At 33.7% G+C, this 26,467-nt stretch overlaps 1 protein-coding gene across 2 annotated transcripts in view; it reads left to right on the top strand.

The window, feature by feature from the left end:
• Mdga2 (MAM domain containing glycosylphosphatidylinositol anchor 2) overlaps positions 1-26,467 on the top strand; it is a 666,956-nt gene that overhangs the window by 633,694 nt on the left and 6,795 nt on the right. For both annotated transcript variants that reach the window (XM_090345038.1, XM_090345037.1), the window contains 6 exons: positions 12,383-12,560; positions 16,719-16,739; positions 18,237-18,392; positions 18,823-18,981; positions 22,615-22,745; positions 25,508-25,613. In XM_090345038.1, coding sequence (XP_090201164.1) covers positions 12,383-12,560; positions 16,719-16,739; positions 18,237-18,392; positions 18,823-18,981; positions 22,615-22,745; positions 25,508-25,613 — 751 coding nt within the window. The remainder of the gene's footprint in view (positions 1-12,382; positions 12,561-16,718; positions 16,740-18,236; positions 18,393-18,822; positions 18,982-22,614; positions 22,746-25,507; positions 25,614-26,467) is intronic.

Genomic DNA, 26,467 nt, shown 5'->3' with positions numbered 1-26,467 from the left:
TTATGAAAATATACTTTAGCACTCTTCTAAGGGAATGTAAGGAAAGAGAACATCTATCAGGAAAATTTGTGAAAGCAACACATAAAAGAATTATAAGGAAATGAACCATTACTAAAATTCAGAGGGTACCCTTGAAATTGAGAAATTTTGTCTTCCTGTATGGTCTCTTTCTTAAAATAACTATAGCCTGCAAAAACTTACTTGTTTATCACTTTCCTCAATGGAGGAAATAGTATCACAATTCTAACCCAAGTGGATTTTTAGAATTGGGTTAAAATAATGTGAGACATATTTAGTAAAGCTAATAGTCCTCAAAAAGTTGATAGCCATTATTTCCTTCTTTTATTTGATTTCTTTTTATTGTATTTTTATTATATTTTATTGTCAGCATAATGTATAGAGGAGTTACAGTAACATGTGTCAGGTAGAGAATGCATTACTTCTTGAACATTGATACCCCTTCTCATGCTTTTCTCCCACTTTTCCTTCTCCACCCCTTCCCAATCATCTGGTTTTTCCCTTCCATATTTCAAATAAACAAATAAATGTAAATACAATATACCAGTTTTCTTAGTTAAAAAAATAGTTTGAGAATTTACAACTGTAATTCCAAGCTACAGTCCCCTAAGCTGTAGTAGGTCATTCAAATGTGCCATAAAAGATGAGTTTTCCTGATATCCCCTGGTAGAATAAATGACTATATTGCATGGAAACCATTACCTAGAAATCCTACTGGCTTACCACAATAGATATGAAAACATAGAAGAGAAGGTGTAAATTAAACTTAGTTTGAAGTTCTGAATGTTTATGTAAAATCCACTACTGTTGTCAAATATTTTCCTAGAAATGTAATTACAGATACAAGGGAGATTACCTCTGGTTTATGATAAATTGGTTTAGCATTTTTTCAAATTTTCCATCATTTGAAAGTAATATCCACTGCATATCTGTTTCTGTGCTAATCATGTGTAGTGCAATCCTCCCCACAGATGTTGGAATTCAGCTGGAGCCATGCTCTAGCTCCGCTCAGTCACATGAGTGTAGAGAGGTGTGACTGATAGAATGCAAGGTGCTTTATTGGTAAACTCAGATGTTCGGTAGGCTAAATGTAGAAGTGCATTTTCAAGTTACCATATTTTCAGTTTTTCAGTGGGCCGGTCATAATATAACTATATCCTAAGAAGCCTCTGTAGTAAAATCTGAATGTACTACAAACACATTTTAGTTTCTCTTTTTATTAAGTGTACTAAAAGCATCAACATAATGTTTTGATATATTCAGAGTAAGATGATTACTTCAGTCTAGAAAATTTGCATACATATACGTCATTCCCATATAGAGACCATGTGTGTAGCAAATTTCTAGCCCAAATATAAAGCAATTTATGGTAGCCTTAAGCTAGATGCTAGATATCCAGGCTTATTTACCCTACGCAATTAAACTTTTGAAATTTTTCCCTTTTGATCTCCATCAACTAACTAGTTTCACTGTATTCCTGCTCCTATAACCATCTTCTAATGTTATCTGTATTTGAGATTACTGTCTAACTAGAATACTTTTTGTATGAATTAATTTTGTAAGGATTGTATAATAATGACCCAGTTTCATAATTTTGCATGTGAAATCCTGTTTTCCCAACAAAATTTATCAATGTGTCTTCTTGGAGGTTTTCTCAAAAATCAGTTGCCTGAGCTTGGTAACAGTCACCACAGGAAGTCTATGAAATTCTTTTTTTTCCTCTTTCTCTCTTTCTTTCTTCTTTCTTTCTTTCTTTCTTTCTTTCTTTCTTTCTTTCTTTCTTTCTTTCTTTCTTTCTTTCTTTTTTGTCCATCTTGGGGCTTGAACTCTGGGCCTGGATGTTGTCCCTGAGCTCTTCAGCTCAAAGCAACCACCCTACCCTTCAGCCACAGTGCAATTTCCAGTTTTCTAGTGGTTAACTGGAGATAAGAGACTCACAGGCTTTAGTGCCCTGGCTGGCTTTGAACCTTGCTCCTCAGATCTCAGCCTCCTGAGTAGCTAAGATTATAGGCATAAACCACTATGCCCTGTGTATTCTACAAATTTAAAACTTAACAGTGTTAGCATTTTAATTTTAGAGTTAGAATTGCATTTTTAAATGTCAGAAAGAACATAAGAGTCATACATGGATGTAAAATATAGCTAAACTAGAACCAATTTAACAGTGTTTGTTCTGTATTTATTCTCAGATATTATGTGTACTTCTTTCTCCTCTCAGATTCTATTTTGTTTTTCAGAAAGTTTTCTAATTAAAAACAATAATATATATCTTTGTGTTAAGTATAAGATTATGAATACTAACTATATCTGTGACTTATCTGGCATAAAATTAACAAATGCTTCAACAGGTATTTGTTTCATAGACATCTCGAACTTCATAGATATCTCAGTGTTGAATGTATTTAAATTACACCCATACTTTATTATATTGAGTAGGCTTAGTCCTGAAAGAAGTACCTATTAAACTTAAAGGATGTAGAATTCTAGGCATGTTTGCCTCTTGTTATTTAGCAATTGTTATTTAGCATTCAACTTTTTTAAGGTGATATCAAAAAAACCCAACTTTTCCCCACATTATGTTCTACTATTTGCAGTTTGCCAGAACTACTTGTTTAATTTTTTGTACTATCCTTAATCTGCGTTAGAACTTTGAGAGGCATTATGTTCCTCTCCTGTATTCTAGTTCTATTTTTTTCTGTTTTAGTCCTAACTAACTGGGAGGCTATTTTCTGAGGATCAGTGTTCAAATCAAGAATAGTTTATTTCCAATTAGCCAGCAAACGGTTGGAAGTACAGGTTTGGCTAGAATGAACTAGCACTAACCTTGAGCCACAAAGCTATATTGCAGCATGAAGCAATGTGTTCAAGCCCCAGTACCCTAACACAAGAAAACAAAAAGGAAATGCTGAGAGAGGAAGGGAGGAGAGCAAGCAAGCAGGGAAGGAAGGAAGGGAAGGAGATCAATTTAGGGTTTTTGTTGTGCCAGTACTAGGGTTTGAATTCAGGCCCTGTACCATACCTGAGATTTTTGTTGAGGGTTAATGCTCCATCCCTTGAACTAAGACTCCACTTCTACCCATTAGAAAGAATGATATTGGGCCGGGAGTTTGGCCTAGTGGTTGAGTGCTTGCCTAGCATGCACGAAGACCAGGGTTCGATTCCTCGGTACCACATACATAGAAAAAAGCCAGAAGTGGTGCTGAGGCTCAAGTGGTAGAGCTCTAGCCTTGAGAAAGCCCAGTGAGAAAGGACAATGCTCAGGTCCTGAGCTCAAGCCCAGTACTGGCAAAAAAAAAAAATGATATTAAACCATTTGTAAGGACATGGAAAGATCTAGAAAAATATATTAATTGAAGTAAATCAGTCCCATAAAGACAAAGAATGCATGTGTTCTCTTTTTTTCATGTATTTTTATTGCAATTAATAGAAAGGTTACATTATATTCGCTAGATAGAAGGTACATTGCTTCACATACATCGATACCCTTTCTCATGTCTTGGACCCTATTTCCCTCCCTCCCACCCCCACCCCTCATCTTGTTTTCCCCCCTTCCCTATCCAATTTCAAATAACCTGAGGTAGATAGATTTAGCTTATAAACTTACACATACATTGGGTGGTTTGAAAGTATATTCAAATGTATTGACTGAAATATGGTAGATTCAAAAGAGAATTTAAAAGTATATGTAAGGTTTTATTTAGGTAACCCATGGAAGAGATTACCACGCGGTCTTATGGTAGAAAGAGAACTTTAATTTTCCAATGGCTGGCCTCAGGCCAGGTATACTTGTAGCTGAGAGAGAGGAGCTGCCTGGCAGGAGTTTAAATAGTACAAGGGTGGGGGGTGGCAGAGGGAAGGTGTGGCCAGATAAGAGAAAGTGTTGCCCACACGGGATGCTGCTGTGACCTCTGAACTTGGGAACCTCCCATGGTCCTTGTGACCTGGGTGGTCCAGGATGTGACTACAGAGGAGGAGGAGGTAACTGCATCCATGGGGGCCAGTTACATAGGTCACACAGGTACTAGGATGTCTGCCCTCCCCCATCCACCTTCCATATATTTCAGCGTTTTAATAATTATGAAAAAGGACTCAGATTCTCTCTTGCTTCGTCCTGCAAAAGGGAGGGTTCAGGGAAGGAAATTAAAAATTGGGTGACACGGCTAGTTCCTATTTCCTGTGTTCCAGGCTGTCCTGGAGTTGGTGGGAAATAACCCTAGTTACTTCTGACATTTGGTGAGTGGGTAGGGGCCCATGTGCTAGGCTGTTAAGCATTCAGAAGCTGGGGATGGTTGAAGTGGTTCAGGGGCTTGATGGAAAGCCTTGGTAGGTGTCTGGTTTGGAAAGGCAAAGTGTAGCAAAATAAATACCAGGAAACAGGTAATAGAAAGGGGTGAGATGTGCTCAAGGTGAAGGAATTGAAGGAATGAAAAGGAGAAGAGGAGGAGAAGGCAGTGGAGAATGCAATGTATATGGTATAAAATTAACAAGAGTGAGGGAAGGGATGAGTAGGGGAGGAATGAATGGGAATGTTGCAAGGGATGACACCGATGGAGATTCAGTGTATTCCAAAACTGCATTGTTAAACATCAGTGCCATTCTACAACTACTTAAGATAAAAAGCTATTTTAAAATAAAGCAAAGAAGGAAGGGAGAAAAGAAGGAAGGTAGGGGAATAAAATGAAAAGGTGTCAACTTTAGGAATGTTCAGCAGAATTCTTACCTAATTCGCTGAAACTAATTTTGATACTTGAACATAAAGAGAAAATATAGCTCTTTTTTTTTTAACTCCCGAGACCATTTTACCTCCCAATATGTTTTTAATTATCATCTGTGATAAAAATCACACACCACAGCTTTGAATAAAAAGTCACATTGTAGGAAACTTGGAATTTTTAAGGCTAAGTAATACAAGAGGAATATATCTCTTAGGAAAAGGCAACTGGATTTTTAGATTGACATGGAAAAATTACTTTAACTCTTGCCTGTCCCCAGTATCTGTAATTAAGGTTTGGAACCCACATTCTCTGATCTTCTTGAGGCTCTACCTTAAATATAGAGCATAATTTTGCAGTTTCTTTTGTATAGGGGCAAACCTTATACTCAATTATTCATTTTTCCATTTTGTACAGCTCACTGATAAACAATATGAAGTATTTAATTTCATATGCCTCCAACTACTGAACTATATACTTTCATTACAACTTTAAATTAAAGACTTAGAATCAAAGTTATTGCTTTTTTTAATACACATATGAAGCTGTTTACTTGGGAGTTTGTAATAAGTAACAATATCAAGTAAAATTACTTGAGTAGAACACCTCATTACAACAACAAATATCTACTATCTCTCATTTGGGATGTACTACAAATACTGACTGATACTAAGCTTATATTAAGCATCCAGAAAACTGTGTCTTCATTGAATGTGTGTTTCTTTAGTAGTAAAATATGAATATTCTGTAGACATATTTATGTTTTAAATGATTGCATCTACTTTTGGAAATAAAATTATACCTTTGGTGCATAAATTTAAACTCTAAAGATGGGAAAAGAAATTGTCATTCACATCAAATTACATTTTGTAGAAATTTTTGGCATGCAAAACTAATAGATACTTTGTTATAACTAAAATGAACATTGTGCTTTCTGTGGAACTGGATTTTGTGTTCCTTTCTTGAATTTGCCAGTCACTCAATGACTGCAGCGCTCATTGCAATTTCCAGCTTACTCCTTGGAAGATAATTAAATACACCCTGTGTGCTGAAGTTTAACCATTTCATCTTTATCAAGCCAATTACCAGATACTGAGGCGATAACAATAAGAAATTGTTTCTGGCTGGCAAACTGTATGTAAAACACCAGGATTCTGTGTGCACTGAAAGTAACTATACATTGACTCTGATGAAAACAATTAAGGTGGTGATACATTTAAGTAAGCAAAGGACTTATCTGTGGTGTAATGACTTCTGGAACCACTACTGTGGTTAGAACTTATAATTGTTAAGAGCTGCCTTTAACGCCCATTGACTCAGTTTTTTAATTACTAAAGTAGTTAGTATTAATTACTACCGATTAGGATGTGTGGTAGCCTGAATGTATTAATTAACACAGTATCTGGCACATAGGACTAATACATGTGGCTTATTTTTAGTTATCTGGCTTGACAATGTAGAGTTAACACGAGTAGAAGAAACTGCTACTGATAATGGGGTAATCTTGCTAGACTGAATTCTGCCTCTAAGAAGAAAGTATTTAGATTACCTGCATTTAAAGCACTTAGAAGAAGAGAGACTGTAAAAGTTATAGTCTCAGATACCATTGAAGCATAATTAGTAGAGTCTTCTATCTCCTGGGCTGGCACAGAATTTGTAATCTTCCTACCTTACCTTCCTGTGTTCTAGAATTACAGGATTATACTAACAACATAAAAATTTGTGTTTTTAATGAGATCTTCCAGTGCCTCTCATACATGGTTGATTATGAGAAGAAATAATACAGATTATCAATAACAGTAAAGAGACCTGGAGATCACTGATTGTAGGAGAAACAATCAAGAAAAAGGAATAGGGATACCAAAATGTATGTGAACGAAGCAATGCTGGAGAAATCCCTTTCTTAGAATAGAAAGAATATTTATGAGAAATTTCTGCATCGACAGTCTGTAACCTCTCATTCTTAAATTCACTATTTTAAAAAAAGTTTTATTTTATTTTATTGTCAAGGTGATGTGCAGAGGGGTTACAGTTACAATATTTAAGGTAATGAGTGCATTTCTTGTCAAACATATTTACCCTCTCCCACATTTTCTCGCACTTTTCCTCCTCTGACTCCCCACCCCCCAAGCTGTAAATTCATTTCCAACAAAGTGTCTTGTGAATATCACTGTTGTATTGGTTCATCCTTTGTCTTTTGTCTCAGCATTTTTTTCTAATATAAATAGGTCATTTATTCTATAGCTGTTGTTATTATATAGGTGATATACACAGGAATTACAGTTACATTTAAGTCATGTAAAATGTACATCTCTTCTTATGTTATTTGTTTTTTATTTATTTTTTTGTGAGTCATGGAACTTGAACTCTTGGCCCGGGCAGTGTCTCTGAGCTCTTCAGCTCAAGGCTACTACCCTGCCCTTGAGCCACAGTCCCACATCCTGTTTTCTTTTTTTTGCATTTTTTTTATTGTAATGAGTAAAAGGGTTACATGATATTTGCCAGATAGAAGGTGCATTAATTCACATACATTGATACCCTTTCACATGTCTTGGTACCTATTTCCCTCCCCCCCCACACCCCCCACCCGTCTTGGTTTTGCCCCCTTCCCTATCAAATTTCAAATAACCAAATACAAATAAATTCAATATATCAGAAAACAAAGTGTTGTCTCAGCATTTTGTTGTACCCCTCCCGTTCCCCAAATCAGATAAACATACGTAAAACACACAGGGCACCAAAATTAAATACAGTGACAACAAGGAATAAACCAAACAGGAAACAAATTAAGAAAAAGGAAATAACTTCACACAGTACATTAAAAACAAAACCCTCGTTTCCATAGCTTGGTGTCCATTTCAATTAGCATGATATTATATGGTCATAGGTACATAGCTATTTAGCTACTGTGATTCTTTGTAATAAGACTATCCTAGTAAAAGGTTAAACATCTGTGGCCATAAAACTACACTGAGATTCCACCTCACTCCAGTTAGTGTGGCCATTATCAAGAAAGCACATCGTAACAAATGCTGGCAGAGATGTTGCCAAAAGAATACTACTACACTACTGATGAGAGTATAAACTTGTTCCACCACTCTGGAAAGCAGTATGGCGGTTCCTCAAAAGACTAAACATAGAGCTACCCCTATGATCTAGCAATTCCACTCCTGGGCAGTTACCCAAAAGACCACAAACAAGGCCACACTAAAGCTACCAGCACATTGTTCATTGCAGCATTATTTACCATAGTGAAGATATGGAATCCACCTTAGTATCTGAATGGGTCAAGTAATTGTGGTGATGTATGTATACATTGCCCATTCATAAGAAAATGGAAAGACTTGAAAAAAATTGTATCAAATGAATTAAGCCAGACTAAAATAGACTCCATGGATTCCTTCATTTGGAATAATTATATTCACATTTTAAAAAGAGAATTTCCTCCATACCCAAAATGATATAATCATGATTTGTATATGGACCACAAATCTAAAAGAACAAAAATTAGCTCACTGGGTTGAGATTTTTATCACCCACTTTCACTCATATCTTTTAACCTATCGGCCAATATTCTGAACTCAGTGTTTGTTCTTCCTGTATATTTATTTATATTTAAATACACATCTGTATTCCTTTTAAAAATATGGCTTAAATTAGAGTTGAGGATATATTTGCTTCCAAACTGATATTAGCTCAATATTTCTTTTCTGAAATTCAGATATGTCAAGGTGTGGAACTGTCTTTCCTTTTCTCAGAATGCATGCCTCCTAGAATGGAAAAGTTTCATAGCCTATATAATACAAACTTGTAGACAGGTTTAGGTATTGCTGATTATAAAGTAAAAGAGTTTGTTAGCTCGTGGTCCTTGGGGCCAGCTAAGCAACCAAGGTCTGTTAGTACCACTGTGCCTTCCCAAACCAAAGAAATCAATGCTGTCAAAGAGATTATGATGTCTGCTGCATCATGAATGCTTTTGTTGAGGCAGCGGCTCCAAGTTTGCGCTATTGCTCATGAAACTCCTGCAGTCTGTCTTGCTAGGTTGTCAGGAAGGTAAAGTTTTGTTCATATCTGACCCTGACATGCTGGGTCTAATTGTCATAAAGAAAGTCCTTGTTTAATATTGACAAAAGACATTAGCACTGTCTATCCAGAAGATTTTTAATATTTGTCCTTCAGGGTTAGAATATAGTGCTATGTTTAATTTCCATTTCACAGATCCATCAAGATGTGGGTTGGTAATTCTTTTCCTAGTTACTTAGTTGAATTAGCCTCATTGGTATTACACATATTCTTATTTGGCTCTCTCCCTGCTACTGAATCCTTTTCCTTAGCGCTAGGATTGTTTCTATTTGTCATTTCTATTTTGGTTTTGTTGTTACTTTCAATACTGGGATTTGATTACATGCTTTCATGATTGCTGGGCTGTCCTTTTACTACTTGAACCACTCTTCCAGCCCTGCCTACTCTTTGTCCTCTTCATTTCCATCTTTCCTTTTCCTTTCTTTTTGTTTTCCTGTCCTTTCCGTCTTTTTTTTCTTTTTCTTTCTTTCTTTTTTTTGAGATAGAACCTCACAACTTCTCTGAACAGGCTGGGGATGGAATGGTCCTTCTGTTCTCAGCCCACAAGTAGCAAGGATTAAACATATGAGCATTGACACCAGCAAAGAGATTTTAATGTATTCTGTGCCATTTTAGATATTACAATCTTCTTCAAACACTAGCTTCTTTTCATCCTGCTTATGAAGAAGTATTGATGCTAACAAATTTTCCTCTAAAGATATTAGAATTGAATATTAACCAAATTTAAGATGAATTTATCAATCTTCTATTGTATGATCTATGCTTTTCCCATATAAGGAACCAGTTTATGTATCCGACTTTGATACTTATATATTGTATATATTATATACAATATAAACATATGTTATATATACATTTATTTGTACATTTTAAAATAGGAAGGTAAGGGAAAATAAGATGAGTGGGAAGGGGTGGTGGAGGGAAAGTGGGAGAAAATCATGGGAAGGGGTAATAATGTTCAAGAAGTAATGTAGCCACTACATGATGAATGTAACTGCAACCACTCTGTACATCACCCCAACAATAAAATAAAATTTAAAAAGAAATTAGTTTAATCCCTGAGATCATGTTTTTAATCATCTTTTATGTGATTTCAATTTAACTTTAGCTTTATGTATAAAAAATAACTGTCAAAATTTACAATGTAATGTTCCCAAACATGTCAACAATGAATAATATTTAAAATCCCAGGAAGCATTGTTTTTCTTTTCCATTTGCCTTTTCCATTTAAGTAGTTGATTCACTTGAGAGATGAAATAATGACCCAGTATACAACAAAAAAGATTTAGTTATTCATAATTTGTATGACTGTATAAACAAATTGACAATTGTAATTTACATCAGAATAACAATATAAGATATATGATTCAAATGAACCCACTCCAAAAATATATATTGACATAAAAATGACATACCCATGCACATACTCATGAATATAGATTGTATTGTGTATTTACTTCAGTAAATGTGTATAAACTGATGTACATTTCACATGCATGGATAAAGTGTGTGTGTGTGTGTGTGTGTGTGTGTGTGTGTGTGTGTGTGTGTGTGTGTGTGTGTGTAGAGGGAGAGGGCGAGAGAGACACAGAGAAGGAGATAAAGAGAAAGAGATGGAGATTATTGGGGAAAAACTAAGAGAAAATACTAATCTTAGATAATAACCAAACTTCATACTCAAAAGATTTTGCTCTGAGCTGTTCACCAAATCAGACAAACACGAACTTTGATTTGGGCAGTGCTGAGGCAGAGAAGGATGAAAACCCAAGGCCAGCCCAAAGGAAGGTAGTTAGTTGCTTCACTTTAATCTGCCATTTCAAAGTGTTTCACAATCAAAGTCAAAGTGAATGGCAGTACGGGTGCCCTCAGGAGCAAGCCAGAACAAAGATGCATCCGCCAGGACATCGTGCGTCTGCCCCCAAGAAACGTCACAAGTAGAACTTCATGCCGTGCAATCACTTCTACACATCATATATGTCTGATATTAAAATTTCTGATATAAATACATGCATCTCCCATGTATATCTAAATACGCATATACATCATTGAATATAAGGAAATAAAAAATACAAGTGACAGTTGTGAAAAATAGCCAACTATTTAAATTAACAATTTTACATATTGAACAAATCCATAAAGAATAGTTAATTGGTTTAAAGGAGAAGATATTACTTATTTATTAGTAGGAAAATTAAAATAAATACATGTATATAAAGGGAATCAGGAGAGAGAGACTGTGACAGACAGGGACAGAGATAGAGGTGTAGGGAGAGATACAATGGGAACTGCAGAGAAAGAGATGTAAAGAGGGAGAGAAATTGATAGATGGAAGCTTATTTATATTACCATACAGAAACATTTCATTTTGCCACTGTAATCACTAGATGTGTAATTAGATGCTGCTGAATATTCTTTATTTGTGGTACTAAGGGGAACAGCTTAAAACAAAAGCATGATGAAGCAGCTATTTAATAGACCTTTGTTCAATCTTACTTATCTGATTAATAAAATATCTTTTTTCTAGCATATCAATAATTTTTGAACTTTTCTCCATATATATATATATATCTTATTTGGTAACTATATTAACATACTTCCTAAAGTTAAATAATTCTCATTCACTTTTGAGGTTAACTAAACTCAATGTAACATGACAGATAAGACCTGATGTATTTGGTTTATGTAAGTAATTTTACTTTCTAGTACTGTTTTGGAGGGGTTATAATTAAGCAAAATTAAAGCAAATAAGGTTTTTCTTTGTTGTTTTTTCTTTTGTAAATTTTTGGAATATTTTGTAGCTATTCGTTAAAACTGTGGTTTCTGTATGAGAAGTACTTGTCAGCCTTTCTTTAACTCAAGTCAGATTTACAACTTCATTGCTTTATTGGTACCATTTTGAAGTAACTGTCTGCTTCACCTTGTTAAATCCAATGGGAAATTCCTAGCTCTGACCTTACATGTTATAAGCATGCTTCCTATGGCATTGTCTTTTGAAAATCTAAAAATTAGAGACCCTCACTAATATTCCAAATCTTAAATATTTTGTTTTAATATTTTCTTTATTGCATATTGACCAGTAAAATTATAGTATATATTATAGTAAATAATTTCATTTTTATTGTGTACCTCTTTTTAACAGAACTGATGAAATTAAGGAATGAGTCTTCTTTGTTTTGTAAACCTAATGTCTAGACTATATCAAAACCATTGGTATTTACACAATACATAAGTTTAGTGATGTACAAAAGTTGAAGTATTGAAGAATTTTATATTCTACTAAAATATTAAAAATATTTAATTTATGTCATGTTTGACCTCCTGACTCTTTCCTGATATTGATTTTAAATACCTTTAAATTAATTGAGTCTACTTATTCTTTGATAATTGGAAAATTATCTGCACACAATTGGAGAAATTTTTACTCATTGAAACTTCATCCTTAATGAAATGAATTTTTGTAATACAATATTCTTATTTAATAAACTTACAAATTTTTATTTTCTTCATATACAATATGTATCCTTGAAGAATATACTGGGAATATTATTTCATAATTATTTTAATTTCAGGCTGGACAACAGCGATGGTGGGAACAGGAGATTAAAATAAATGGGAATATTCAAAAGGGAGAACTAATTACATATAACTTGACTGAGCTAATTAAACCAGAGGCTTATGAGGTCCGACTGACTCCTCTCACTAAATTTGGTGAAGGAGATTCAACTATTCGTGTGATCAAATATAGTGGTAAGTAGACTTTTATAATTAGCCCTTTCTGTAAACTATCCTCAGCTTCTTGGACTATTCAATATGAAACTACCTACAAAATTTAGAGGCAAGTAAAATGTAATATAGCAGTTTCTGAGTTGCCATTTGGATGACCCAAAGCAAGTAAGGTATCAAAGTACTAAAAAGGAAACAATCTAATTATATGTCAGTTTGGTTACTAATGTAGAGATACATAGTGAAACTATGAGAAATATCGCTTCATTTTTGATTCTACAAGTTTGATCAATATGTGTGTGTGTGTGTGTGCGTGTGTGTGTGTGTGTGTGTGTGTGTGTTTAAGATGACTTTAACACTTTTGTCATTATGAAGTTAGGATAAAAAGAACAAAATATTTGCATGGTTTTTAATGAATAGGAATATATTTCATTTTCAGAAAAGTTTTTGGTTTACAAAAAATTTAAACAGTTCATTGGCTTCTTCCCTTTTGTGTAGTTTCTTCCCTTGTGCATATCCTACATGAATGCAGAAATGTATTACAATTGATGAATTAATATTGATACCTCATATGGATTTTGAGATGTGGTTAGTGCATAGCTCCTATTTCAGTATCATATTGAACACTTCCCCTGTTTTAAGAATTCCATTCTGTCCTTTAATCTCTACCTCTTCCCAACAGTAACAACTGCTGAGCGCTTACAGCCTTGTAGTATCTGCTTCCCCACTAAATTGAGTAGATGGTATAAGTAACAAGTAACTTTTCTGAACTAGCTCATTTTCCCAAACAATACACATTTACAGTGAATCTTCTGTGATTTGATAGCTCATTTATTTGGATATTGATTAATATTCCATTGCAAATATGTTACCAGTTTTTCTTTTCACATGCTAAAAGTACTGTTGATGCTGTTTTGTTTTCATTTGATGGTGTTGGCAGTGATGATTTTTTTTTAATTGTTAATGTTACAGATGTCTGTGTGTTTGTGTGGAGGTGTGATAATTTGCTACTATCAATTATAAATTATACACATAAAATATTTCAACTCTAATGTCCTTATTTGAGGAAAAATTTGAGAGTAAAATGTGAAAAATTAATGTTCATCTGTAGTGTTTTTCTAGAATTAGTAACTTAAAATAGCTGTAAGCAGAATTTATTAGGTTAATGTTTTCTAAAAAGATCAGTATTTGATATATTGAACTTTTATGTACTTAACTATAATGTTTAATAAAGATAGCTAATATTTCTAATATATGAATTATGGTTAAAAGAATCAGTGATTTTTTCGTATTTTCTCTATTCCTTCAAACACTTCTTATCACTTCTTTCTGAAGCTGGACTTTTATAAAATAATAGAATACATTTAAGCTTAAGTTTGCTGTTTTTCCTTAGTCTGATGTGTATTTTTCCTACTTAAAAAGAAACCGTGGACATAATGGAAAGTAACAAAATAAAACTATTAAGCATTCATAAAAATCCTTTGTATTCATATTCAATTTTCACTAAAACTCAAGATGTTTAATATAGAGTAGAATATTTATACACAAACATTTTCAATAGTTATAATAAGATGTATGATGTAGAATGGAGTATTCATAGATCATCATGTAACAGAAAAGCACTACCAACATGGTGTTTCCTGGAAGATCACTGTCCAAGGTCAGTGGGGGTAAAAATGCAAGACCTTAACTTAAAAGCAACTAAACTATCCTTTGGGGCTCAAATGGTAAAGCCGTCACTAATAAGCACATTTACATTCATGGGCATGAATATGAAAATGTTAAATATTTCATTAACATTACTTCTTACAATAAAGGTTTGGGTAAAACATACTTTAAAAATATTTTTATTTTCATAAAATAATGTACACAGAAATGGCCATTCAAGAAGAGCAGTGTGACTACAATGCATCTCAATCAATATCCCATGCAGTATTCTCACTCATCCCCACAACCTGATTCTGCCCTCACTTTTCTTATTTTTATAGACTATACATTGCCATTATGTTTATTGGCTTTGGATGTTGTACAGAATATCAAGTTTTGAGATGGTACAGACAATTATTTCTCTGTTATAGAAGTAGAAATGTTCAAGATGAAGAAATAAGATTAATTTCTAACCAGAGCTCTCTTCCTGGTTCACAAATGGCTACATTCTGAGGTGCCTCACATGACAGTTTAAGTTCTTCCATTTCATATAAACCCAGCAATCCATTAGATTCTTATGATTTTATTTAACCTAATTACATTCCTAATGATATCTTAAATACAGTTATAGGAGGTATTGAGCTTCAGACAGAAAGTTAGAATGAACATAATTTTAACCTGCAATAAGCATGTGTGAGAAATTGCACAGGCAAAGAGTCATGAAAGAGGATATTAATGGAATTATCACAATATTTACATGTTTAAACTAGAAGTTTCAAATTGAACTTGGTCAATAGTGGAATAGACTATGCAACTAAATTTTGATCTACTAAGAGGTGAAGTGGTGACATGACATTCCTAGAAATAACTTACAATTTAAAGGTTTTCTTGCACTGGATAAAGTCCATTGAATTTTTGCAATATCATAGTCACTTTAAATATAAAATTATTATTTATTTTTGTGTTGTGGGGCTTGAACTCTGGGACTGGGCATTATCCCTGAGCAATTCAGCTCAATGCCACTTTGAGCCATAGCACCACTTTCAGTTTTCTGGTGCTTAATTGGAGATAAGTCTCATAAACTTTTGTGCAGGGCTGGCTTTGAACTATTATCCTAAGATCTCAGCCTCTTGAGTAGCTGAGATGACAGGCATGAGCCATTGGCACCTGGTTAAATATAAACTTGTTTCATTTTTAAATTAATATTCATTTTTGAAACTATTCCTTTTTAAGTTCAGCTTCAAGAGAGGTAATAAATGTATTCTTTCTTCTATGCTATTGCCTTCATGATGTGAAAACCGAGATTCAGAATTTAACAAAAAGTAAGGTAATGGAAATTGTCTTCACTGTGTATGAAGAGTGCAAATTATTGAGAAATTTAATTCATTATTTTTTTTTGCTTTTGCTAGTCCTTGGGCTTGAACTCAGGGCCTGAGCACTGTCCCTGGGTTTTCTCAAGGCTAGCACTTTACCCTTGAGCCACTGCACCACTTTCAGCTTTTTCTTTGTATGTGGTACCAAGGAATCAAACCAGAGATTTGTACATTTTAGGCACATACTCTACCAATAGGCCATGCTCCGAGTCTGAGAAATGTAATTTTTTTAAGTTTATTTAAATGTATTAATATAAGAACAATATGTTTTCTGCAATCTGCTTTTGCTTATTCAATTTTACTAATAATGTACAAATTTTATAAAGATAGTTGAGGTCAAAACCAGGAAAGAAAGCAAGTGGACCAGGCTATATAAGGTAGATAAACTGCCTTCTGTAAATTTGAGAAACTGTTATTCTCTGCCCATCTGAAATGGAATTTTCTCCCAGAGAACTAAATACCAACTCAGCATAGTCACATAATATTTTACCTTGTAGAATAGCTACATTCTTGTAGCTATTTTTTTTACTACAATTTGAAGTAGTGTATCCCATTGGTAAAAATCATTTGGTACTGTATTTCAGGAAACACAACATGATTCCTCAAACAATTTTTTCAGGTTCATTAAATAGCGAAATGTATTGACTCCCCCTTGAGAACCACGCAAGCAATGTCTATGTATGTATTTAAAATCAATTAAAGCAAGTAGCTACTTAACTTTAGGACACATGACATGATATGATGATATTATTATTTTCATGTGTGCTATAATATGGTTAGTAAAGTAGGTAACCTAAACTAAGAAAGTATAATTTCTGCTGGCTAATTTTTAAGCCATCTGGATTAGTAGGTTGGTCTGCTGCCAGCCATAGCTTTTATTGCTGGGTTTTGTTTAGCCCAGGTTAAGATATAATAAGTTAGAAACGCCATTACTTAGAAAATGAGCAAATTTTCTATACTATTTAGCAAGGTACATTTTTAAAACAATTTAAAGTTGCTATTGTTGAGCTCCAAGGTAGACTGAGTTCAGTCCCCTCAAACTAAATAGATTGTAGTTATAATTCTTGAAGGCCACAATACGAAGGATGATTAATTTGGGGTAAGAAACTATTTATAAAAACATCAAAGCTTTGCTAATATTCTTTGTTTGTTTTTCTTGTAGCTCCTGTAAATCCTCATTTGAGTAAGTATATATTCATTCAAAAATCTTAATGTATTTCATAATTAAGGAAAATACAACATATATAATCAAACAAGGATTATTTACCCAATATTTTTATCTAGTTTGAAACAATAATTTTTGAAACAGTAAAATGGGCATAATATGTTAATCTTAAAATTTAAATAATATGGCAAGAAAAAATTAAAACTGATTATTGATATTTTAGACTTACATAAATATAGAAATATTGATCCACTTTTTCAACCAATTTAAGTTTGATACTGAACCTGTGAGAGTTTATATTATTGAATTGCATATCATTTTGTTGTCATCAGTTTCTTCAGTTTTCTTTTTTGAATTTCTGTGTTTCCCTCAAAATTACTTGGCTTCCTAAGAAAGTTTAAGATTTGAAAGGAAAGTCTTCTGTTTTATTGGCAACAATAGCTTTCATTATTTCAAGCACGTGATCTGCAACATAGATGTATACATTTTTATGTTCATTTAACCAATAGACCATATGCTTTTGCCAGGGTTAGAAGATTATCAAGACAGTTTCCTTTCCTTAGATGTTTTCATTTCTTTGAATTGCAATAAATCAATTGTTTAATCATTATTAGATAACGACTCCTCTGTGAGCCTCATGACTGATCATTGTGATTCTATAAATTTCTTATTAAGCTGAGTGAAAAAATGACCATGCTTATTCTTCCTCAATAGTGATATTTAAACCCATCTTCAAGCAGGGTATTATCAAAATTTTTCATTAAAAACTTTGTATCTAGAAATATTACTGTTACAAATATTTCATGGTAAGTAAAAAAATCAGCACCCTCTTAACTTGGATTGGCTTGGAACGCAGCATATAGTAGAACCAAGAAAACACTGTCCGCCTTAGGGGGTTTGTAAAGTATTGTTATGACAGTCATTTCAAGTGAATTTCAAAGTCAGAAAAACCCACATTCAAATAATATGTGTGATGATTGCCTCTCCAAACAATTTGCTAATGCCCTGTCCTGTTTTGCAAAGAAGAACAAGAAAGCCTACCTAAAAGGCATATAAAATTATATACTCATGTTAATCATCTTTAAATATTATTTCATTGTTATATAAGTTATCTGAATATTTCTGAGAAAAATAATTTGAGACTTTATTATTTAATAAGCTGCTAGTTTAAACATTGTTTCCTATTAATAGGGGAGTATTAGGGATGGGAAAGAAAAAAAGACAATGATGGAAGGTTAGGAAAAAAAAATCTGTTACATACTGAATATAATACATTATATTTATATATGGAAGTGTCATAATTTGTGTAATACACATGAACAGAATAATTATTTTCTCATTTAAATTACAATGGTTTAACGTTTAGTGATAGAGCCCATTGTTAAGGTTTTCAGGATATTCTCACAATCTTACACTCTTCCCACTGAACATCGTTTGAATTTTTTTTCTGGTAAAAGGTCTCATGGTGTTCATATCACTTTAGTATTAATTGCTTTAATTACCATTTGTCCACAGGAGAATTTCACTGTGGATTTGAAGATGGGAACATTTGTTTGTTTACACAAGATGATACAGACAATTTTGACTGGACAAAACAAAGCACTGCCACAAGAAATACAAAATACACCCCTAACACAGGACCTAATGCTGATCGTTCAGGTTCCAAAGAAGGTATGGAGTCCATGGTGTTGTATGCGGAGAGACCAATAACTTTGCAAAGATTACTCATATGGAAGACAAGGGTGGAAATTAGATATACATTTGGACATTATAGAAAAAGTATTATAGTTTATGTTTAGCATCAATAATACTCATTTTTTCCAAAGAATTCATTAAATCAATAAGGGATTAAAAATGCTCTTGCTTAACACCTTTTATGTAAAAGTCTAGTTTCTTTGAAGTTTTAAGGCATTTTTATCTTTGGTTAGGTAGATCCGTTGTTCTTTTTCTTAAAGCCACCATAAGTTGTGTATTGACACACCATATTTTAGCATGACAAACAAATGGTCCTATCCTACAGAAATGAATGCCCAAAAACTTATCAGTGGTTTGTAACTCTATCTTGCCTGTGTTTAAACAATTTACTTGCTCTTATTTGAAGGTTTTTATATGTACATTGAGACATCTCGGCCCAGATTGGAAGGAGAAAAGGCTCGACTTCTCAGCCCTGTTTTCAGCATAGCTCCCAAAAATCCTTATGGACCCACAAACACTGCATACTGTTTCAGCTTCTTTTATCACATGTATGGACAGCACATAGGTGAGATGGAAAATCTCTTTCCTCTTAAGTAATTCATTGGTAGAAATGTCATATTAAATATATTCATTATCTGTACAGTATAACATATATTACACATGTATATGCAAAGTGTCTGGATGTTGGGTGATTTCAGAAGTCTTATTTTGATTCCCACTTTGGTCAAAGACAGTGTTTCTTCTAATTAGGTTTAAGACCATCAAGACTTTTACTTGTCTCTGGATTATATTCTTTAAGCATGAAATCTTACACACTGGGATATTTCCCCTTGGAGTTTCACAGTTGATATAACCCTCCTTTCCTCCTTCCATTCAATTCATTCATTAATGTTTTTCATAGTGAGAGAAGAGTACCAAGTTTATTAGGAAAGGAAAACACTTTGGTCATTCTAAAGCAACCCATCTCTATGATGACAGTGACCTATTTTAGGAGTTTGATTATGTTGACTCCAAAAATTGCAATTTTAGTATTTTCACATATTGATAAATTCTGAAAAATCAGTTCCTAGCCAAGAACAACATTTTACAGGTAGTTGAGAGAACAGGTAAGGAAAATAATTTTTCTTCATTTAATTATTTGGAAAGAACAGCTCATCCATGGGCTATTGGTTGAGAATTAGCCAGTGATTTCATTGAAATCTTATCTGTATTTAATACCAGCAGCGCAATATCATAAAGATAGGAAATTAATAATATCATGGAGTGAAATTCTGTTAACTGAGAGCTTCAGAAAGGGAAATGATTCACATAATCTTAGTCATGATTTGTTAGTAGCTACAGTCAAATCTTATGCTAGAAATGTTGTTTTTCTATCAAAACTCTCAATGTCTCAAGAATATAGTTTTAAAGTTTCTAGTCTTAAATCAACTACTTATAAGCCTATTTCCAACTACTCAGTGCCTCAGTGATGATAATTCCTTAACAATATGTCCTAGAAGCTAATGGGTTTAAGCAAAATAAATTATAATGAACGTAAAGAAAGGGTAGGTTTTAGATATATATATATGGATAATTTTCATAAATGCTATTTCAACAATGAAATAAATGCTTTTCCTTCTCATTCAATGCAATGTATTTTTTAAGTAATTGTATTTAAAGAGTTTGTGAGTCTGGATGTAGGAGCTAACACTAATTCCAGCTGTTCCAAACACAGCGACAAGGATTTCAGTTTGATACCAACTGAAAAAGTTAACGTGAGTGGGATATGCTGGCTCATGCCTGTAATCCTTAGCTATTCAGGAGGCTGAGACCTAAAAATCATGGTTCAAAGCCACCCAAGGCAGGAAAAGGCCATCAAACTCTTTTCTCCAAGTAACCATCAGTAAAGCAGGAGTGGAGCTGTGGCTCAAAGTGGTAGAGTGAAAGCCTTAAGGAAAAAAGCTCAGGGAAAGTGTCAGGCCCTGGTTTAAGTCCCATGACCACCACTAGCAGAAACAACAACAACAAATTTAGTGAGAAGACTTCTCAACAATCAAGCCTCTGGGCTTTGCTCCTCTTTTCTCAGCTATACAATAGGTGTAAGTAAGGCAACAGTAGCCAGGTTGACAAAAGTAAAAGCGAAAATACATGAGGCATTAAAAAACACACCAAAACAGGCTGAGGAACATGGCTTAAGAGGTCGAGTGGTCAAGGAAATAAGAACAGCAAGAACCGTAGTTCAAACCTCAGTAAACATTTATCACAATGAATATTCATTCTTAAATCCAGATATTTGTGTGTGCTTGTGTGTGTGTGTGTGTGTGTGTGTGTGTGTGTGTGTGTGTGTGTTTGTGTAGAGGTGTGTGCACACCCATTCAGGTGCTTGGATTCAGGGCCTGGGTACTGTCCCTGAGCTTTGGCCGGAAGCTAGTACACTAGCACTGTCCTTGGGCTTTTTCAAGGCTAGAGCTCTGCCACTTGAACCACAGCTCCACTTTCAGCTTTTTTGTTTCAAATTGGAGACAGGAGTCTCATGCTATGAATTGTCACTGAATCAAGCTCCTAGAATTTAGCCTCCTGAATAGCTACAATGAGAGGCATTAGTCACCCATACCCAGTCCAACATTAAATCTGACATCACTGAAGCCATTCTTATTCAGACAGAAAATAGTGATGTTATAATTTCTCACTTTGTATATGTGGATAAAACAAGTGTTGTTAACAATTTCCTATTTCCTACATTCCTAAATCAACTTGATGAATTTGGCACATCTTCCATGAAATATGAGCTCATATCAATGGGAGTATAAGAAAAGATCTTTATGTGCAACTGATCTCTAGACCTTGGAATAAATAAATTTTTTAAAATTAATTTATGTGGGCTGAGAGTTTGGCCTAGTAGTAGAATGCTTCCCTAGCAAACATGTCCTTGGTACCACATACATAGAAAAAGCCAGAAGTGGTACTGTGGCTCAAGTGGCAGAGTGCTAGCCTTGAGGAAAAAGCCCAAGGACAGTGCTTAGACCCTGAATTCAAGATCCAGGACTGGTGAAAAAATAATAATTTATGTGTACTTGGCAACTGAAATTACTTGTGAATATACATATTTTAAGATGAATGTTTAATGTATTTGCTGAATATATTTACAATTTATATGTATAGTAAAATAATTAAAAGTAATATTATACAGGCTAAATGAAAGATGATAACAGTTAGATAGTGGTATTAAATAATCTTTTTTCAAATAATAATATGGAAATGTTTATAAGATATCATAAAATGAATGTTACAAAATGCTATGGAAAATGCCCAAATATAATTAATATATATGATATATGATATTACTAAAAATCTTTAGATTTTGGTCTGTAATCCTTATGTATAAGAGATGACCAAACTTCTCATTGACTCCAGCAAGTCTTGGTATTAAGTTTTAAAAGATGAGAATTATGAAAGGGAAAGAATTTTGCTTAGCTATTAACAACTTTCATCATAGAACTACATAACGTAAGAAAATCCTTTGGTTTGATTAAGTACATACATTTTGGTATCTAGAGCCATATAAAGCAAAACATGCTGTCTCTGAGGATGAAATTAGTTTAAAAAGGTATTAATGCAATCAATCACTTTGTAATTTCATTTTTACTATAATGTTACAATAAATGGGCTGAATCAGCTTTGCTGAATCTAACCTCTCTAGAGTATCTTTACTGTCTTTTGTAAGTTTTAATTGTGTTGACCAAGATAGCCTAATGTGAGTTTCTATATTTTTAGACTCTGAATTCTCTCTCATGTATTTAAGGACAAGAAATTCTATGGGAAATGTTTTAAAGCTACTTATCTGTTAGTGTAGCTTTTAGTATTGCTATAGAAATATGCCAATGAATAAGTGCTAATTGAACTAAGGAAATAATTATTACTAAGTTCATAGTAAACCATTTAAATTCTATTAACATTCACATAGTCATGCCATGATAGAAACTACTCAAAAGGATGGGAATAGGAATGGAACATATCTCTGCATGTTAAAACTCCATGTCAAAACTCTTAATTACTTTGATGATAGGAGGAAATACTTACTGGTTACAGGAATTAAAATATAGTCATCTTTGTAACATTTCATGCTTGAAGCAAATTGTTTTAGAGAGTGTTGGATTAAGGAGAAAAAAAATGGAAGCAAAAGCCAATATACAAAATGAAATTTCATTGCCACTTCTAGGTGTTTTAAATGTGTATCTACGCTTGAAAGGGCAGACGACAATAGAGAATCCTCTGTGGTCTTCAAGTGGAAATAAAGGGCAGAGATGGAATGAGGCTCATGTTAATATATATCCAATCACATCATTTCAGGTAAGAAATGAGCAGTCGTTTTTACTTATAGGTTGCTATGGATGAACAGCAATAATGGTGAGCTCCAAAAGTGAAACATATTTAGAAATTTCCTGCTGGGAGTCCAATGAAAATCATGTGGTAAAGTTATTCTTTTAGTTCTATAAGCTGTTTGAGAAAGAAATGTCCTTTCCTTCATTAATAACTATCAAGTGGTAAGTGAGAATAATAGTATACTAGAATTCAAGTGACTTACCTGGAGAATACATTTACAATCTCTATAAAATTATCTATGTACATTTTTCCCTTAAATAACAGTTCTGTATGGGTAAGTTCAATTTACAACGTCCTGTGTTAGAATATATTCAATTACTTTGCTTACTTGAAAATAAAATTACCATGTAAGACAATAGAAATATTGTGATGGGCTGGGAGTTTCACCTAGTAGTAGAGTGCTTGCCTGGCATGCACAAAGACCTTAGTTCGATTCCTCAGTACCACATACATGGAAAAAAACCAGAAATACTGTTGTGTCTCAAGTGACAGAGCTCTAGCCCTGAAAAAGCCCAAGGACAGTGCTCAGGCCCTGAGCCCAAGCCCAGAACTGGCAAAAAAAAAACACCATTGTGATGAAAACACAGTGTGCTGTTTTTATATAATTAAGACTACATAGGGACCAAACAGGAAGTGACAATATTCTCGTTATATTGTGTCAACATATTCCAACTAATTACACTAATAATTAGGAACATATACTGATCATTATGAGACATTATACTCATGTAGTACCATATCTGTTGTTGAAAGCCTAATGTCAGGGCAGTCACATAGACAAACATATTGACTCCTGGACCTAACCATTGAAAACCTTTTTAAATAGCAACTCACTCGCAATGTGATTCATTTCTTCATGTTTTCTCCAGAAATGGAAATCACATTATTGTTTCAGATTAAATGCTTTAACAATCAAGTGACATTTATCCATCAAGTTAAAGTGACAGTCTTGTAAAATTATGCTCCCTGCTAATATTTGGGATAGCTTTATGGTGTGGGGGGAAGGGAGGGAGACTCACTGTTATACTAAGTCACTTCTCTTCAAATTTCATCTAGAAAGATTGAGGAAAAGTTTATCCATTGAAACAAAGGTAAAGATAGCATTTATAATGTAAAATGCTATATTAAAACTTCAGAACCTGATATTTTCCATAGAGATATGGTCTTTCCCAATGCCTTCTTGGGCTCCTCCACTTACCTCAGCAGTAATTGCTGAGTGGTAATAGTGATTTGCTTCTTGTCAATAAAAGAAACCAGTGGTGAACATTTGTCAAAAGTACTTACACCTATTATCTGTGGAATTAGATTTTCATAAGTATATTGTGTTCTTGGATACCTTTATCCACTTTCACTAATCAGTGCTGTACCTCCTTCGCGCTTCTATGGAACTTCTGGGTAAACCTGAGTTTCATAGTATCATCATTTGCATCTTTTTTTTGACTTATATACGTAAGGAATTAAACTTCTCAATACTTTGCCTCCTGCCAATTTTGAAAATTGCATCTTTTGGGATACCTGTAAGTGCAAGGGGAAATGAGATTATTTGGTACAATACTTTTTTTTTAAATTACTAACTGGACATTTTTCTTTGATGAAATTATGAAGGCCTGTGAAAGAGAATAGATTTATTTCTTAATGCAACCAAAGTTCTCTGGAAATCTCCACAAATTTATTGTTTAGGATGTCCTTTTAACAAACATGACAAAAAATAAAAATAAAAATAAATAAAAAAACCTTGCTGCAAGCAAGGAATGATTTGCAGTTTATAGAGAAAATTCTCAACATCTTGTTTAATCATGAAACCGAAAATGCAAATTGTGCTTTCATTGCTATTATATATATATACATATATATATATATATAATTTAGCCATAAAAGCAGTATTTTAGGCTCTTATTCTTTTAAAGATCTTTCAAAGATCTTTACAGGCTCACTCCTGTAATCCTAGCTACTCAGGAGGCTGAGATCTGAGGGTCAAGGTTCAAAGCCAGCCTGGGCACAAAAGAAGCTGAGACTCTTATCTTCAATTAACTTCTAGAAAATGGGAAGTGGGGCTTGGCTCATGGGTAAGGCAGTAGCCTTGAGCTGAAGAGCTCAGGGACAGCGTCCAGACCAAGTTCAAGCCCCATGACCCACAAAAAACATCTTTTATTAAGCCTCAGTGCCCATCTCTTTTATAAATACCGGAAATCCACAGGTTTACTCTTTACGCTTACATAGTCCAGATAAATACACTACTAAATATCTTCAAGATACAGAAAAATAAGTTATTAAAAAATGAGACAATAGAGTTAAATCTTAAGGTGAATTTAAGGAACATTAAGACATTTTTCAATCAATTTGCAAAAGATACAATGAATTCAGTAACCAGTAGGTTTTCAGCAAACAAACACAATGCCACTTTTAAGCAAAGCAAACTGAACCAAGTTTTCTTATGTCTGAGAATTGAAAATACAAGCATTTGGAGTAACTTTATCATTTTCTTTAATAAAGATTAGTTTCAATTTTCAAATTACCTGAAGCCTCTGATATATAAACTTAATATTGCACATAGAAGATTACAATTTCCAATTGTGTTTGAGAGTTTGGTATGTAAAATATATGACCATAAAATATAAAAGTGGTGATAAGATTATTGGGAAAGTTTACATTTGTCTTCTCAGTTTTTTATAGAACTTGAAGTGCAAACCAAAGCTCCACATTCAAATGTGTCTCATTTGTGTTTGTAGCTAATATTTGAAGGTATTCGTGGCCCTGGAATAGAAGGCGACATCGCCATTGACGATGTATCCATTGCGGAAGGCGAATGTGCAAAACAAGACTTGACCGCTAAGAGTAAGCCTTCTTTCTTGGGATTGGTTTGATGTGAAATGATGTTAAAGGAACACAACTACTACTGCTGCATCAGAGGACAATTTATTATTGGCCAAGTCACTATCGAAATGCATTTAGTCCTTATCTCTGTATTTTTAAATCAAAGTATTGAATTACATTGTACTCATACTTGGACAAAGAAAATAATACCAATTGTCTGTTTTAAGAAAATGCTCTGTGATTTTTTTATTAACTTTATTGTCAGGATAATGTATAGAAGGGTTACAGTTACATTCATCAGGTAATGGGTACAGTACTTCTTGAACCTTGATACCCCTTCCCATGTTATAGACACAATTAAAGTATTTTAACTTATAGTATTTTTTCAGAGTTGAAAACTTTTACTTAAAATACATGTAGATTTCATATAATTTATGTAACCAAAGTTTTCTTTATTTTTCCAAGTAGTCTACATATATTTATATATATATATATTCTAGCTGTAATTTTTTCTTAAGAGATACAGTTTTGTTAAAAAAACAAAACAAAGCAAAACCAAAAAACATCTTTGGCTGGTGTGTGTGATTCATGTGTTATATTATCTACTCAAGCGGCTAAGAACTGAATACTGCAGTTCAAAACCAGCTCGGGCAGAAAAGTCCAAGAGACTCTTACTTCCAATTAACAACCCCTCCCCCTCAACCGAAAAAAGAAGAAGAGTGTGCAATTACAAGTGACAGTACTCAGACCATGTGCTTGAGCCTTAGGACTGGAACAGGCACACAAAAAAGGCAATTTAGTAGCTGGGCACCCATGACTCGTCCCTCTAATCCCAGCTACTCAGAAGGCTGAATTCTAAGGACAATGATTTAAAG

Source organism: Megascapheus bottae, chromosome 14 (assembly GCF_031878675.1).
Source record: "Megascapheus bottae isolate mThoBot1 chromosome 14, mThoBot2.hap1, whole genome shotgun sequence".
In the NCBI taxonomy this organism is placed as follows: domain Eukaryota; kingdom Metazoa; phylum Chordata; class Mammalia; order Rodentia; family Geomyidae; genus Megascapheus; species Megascapheus bottae.
Note: the sequence above shows the minus strand (reverse complement) of the source record. Positions and strands in the feature narration are given on the sequence as shown.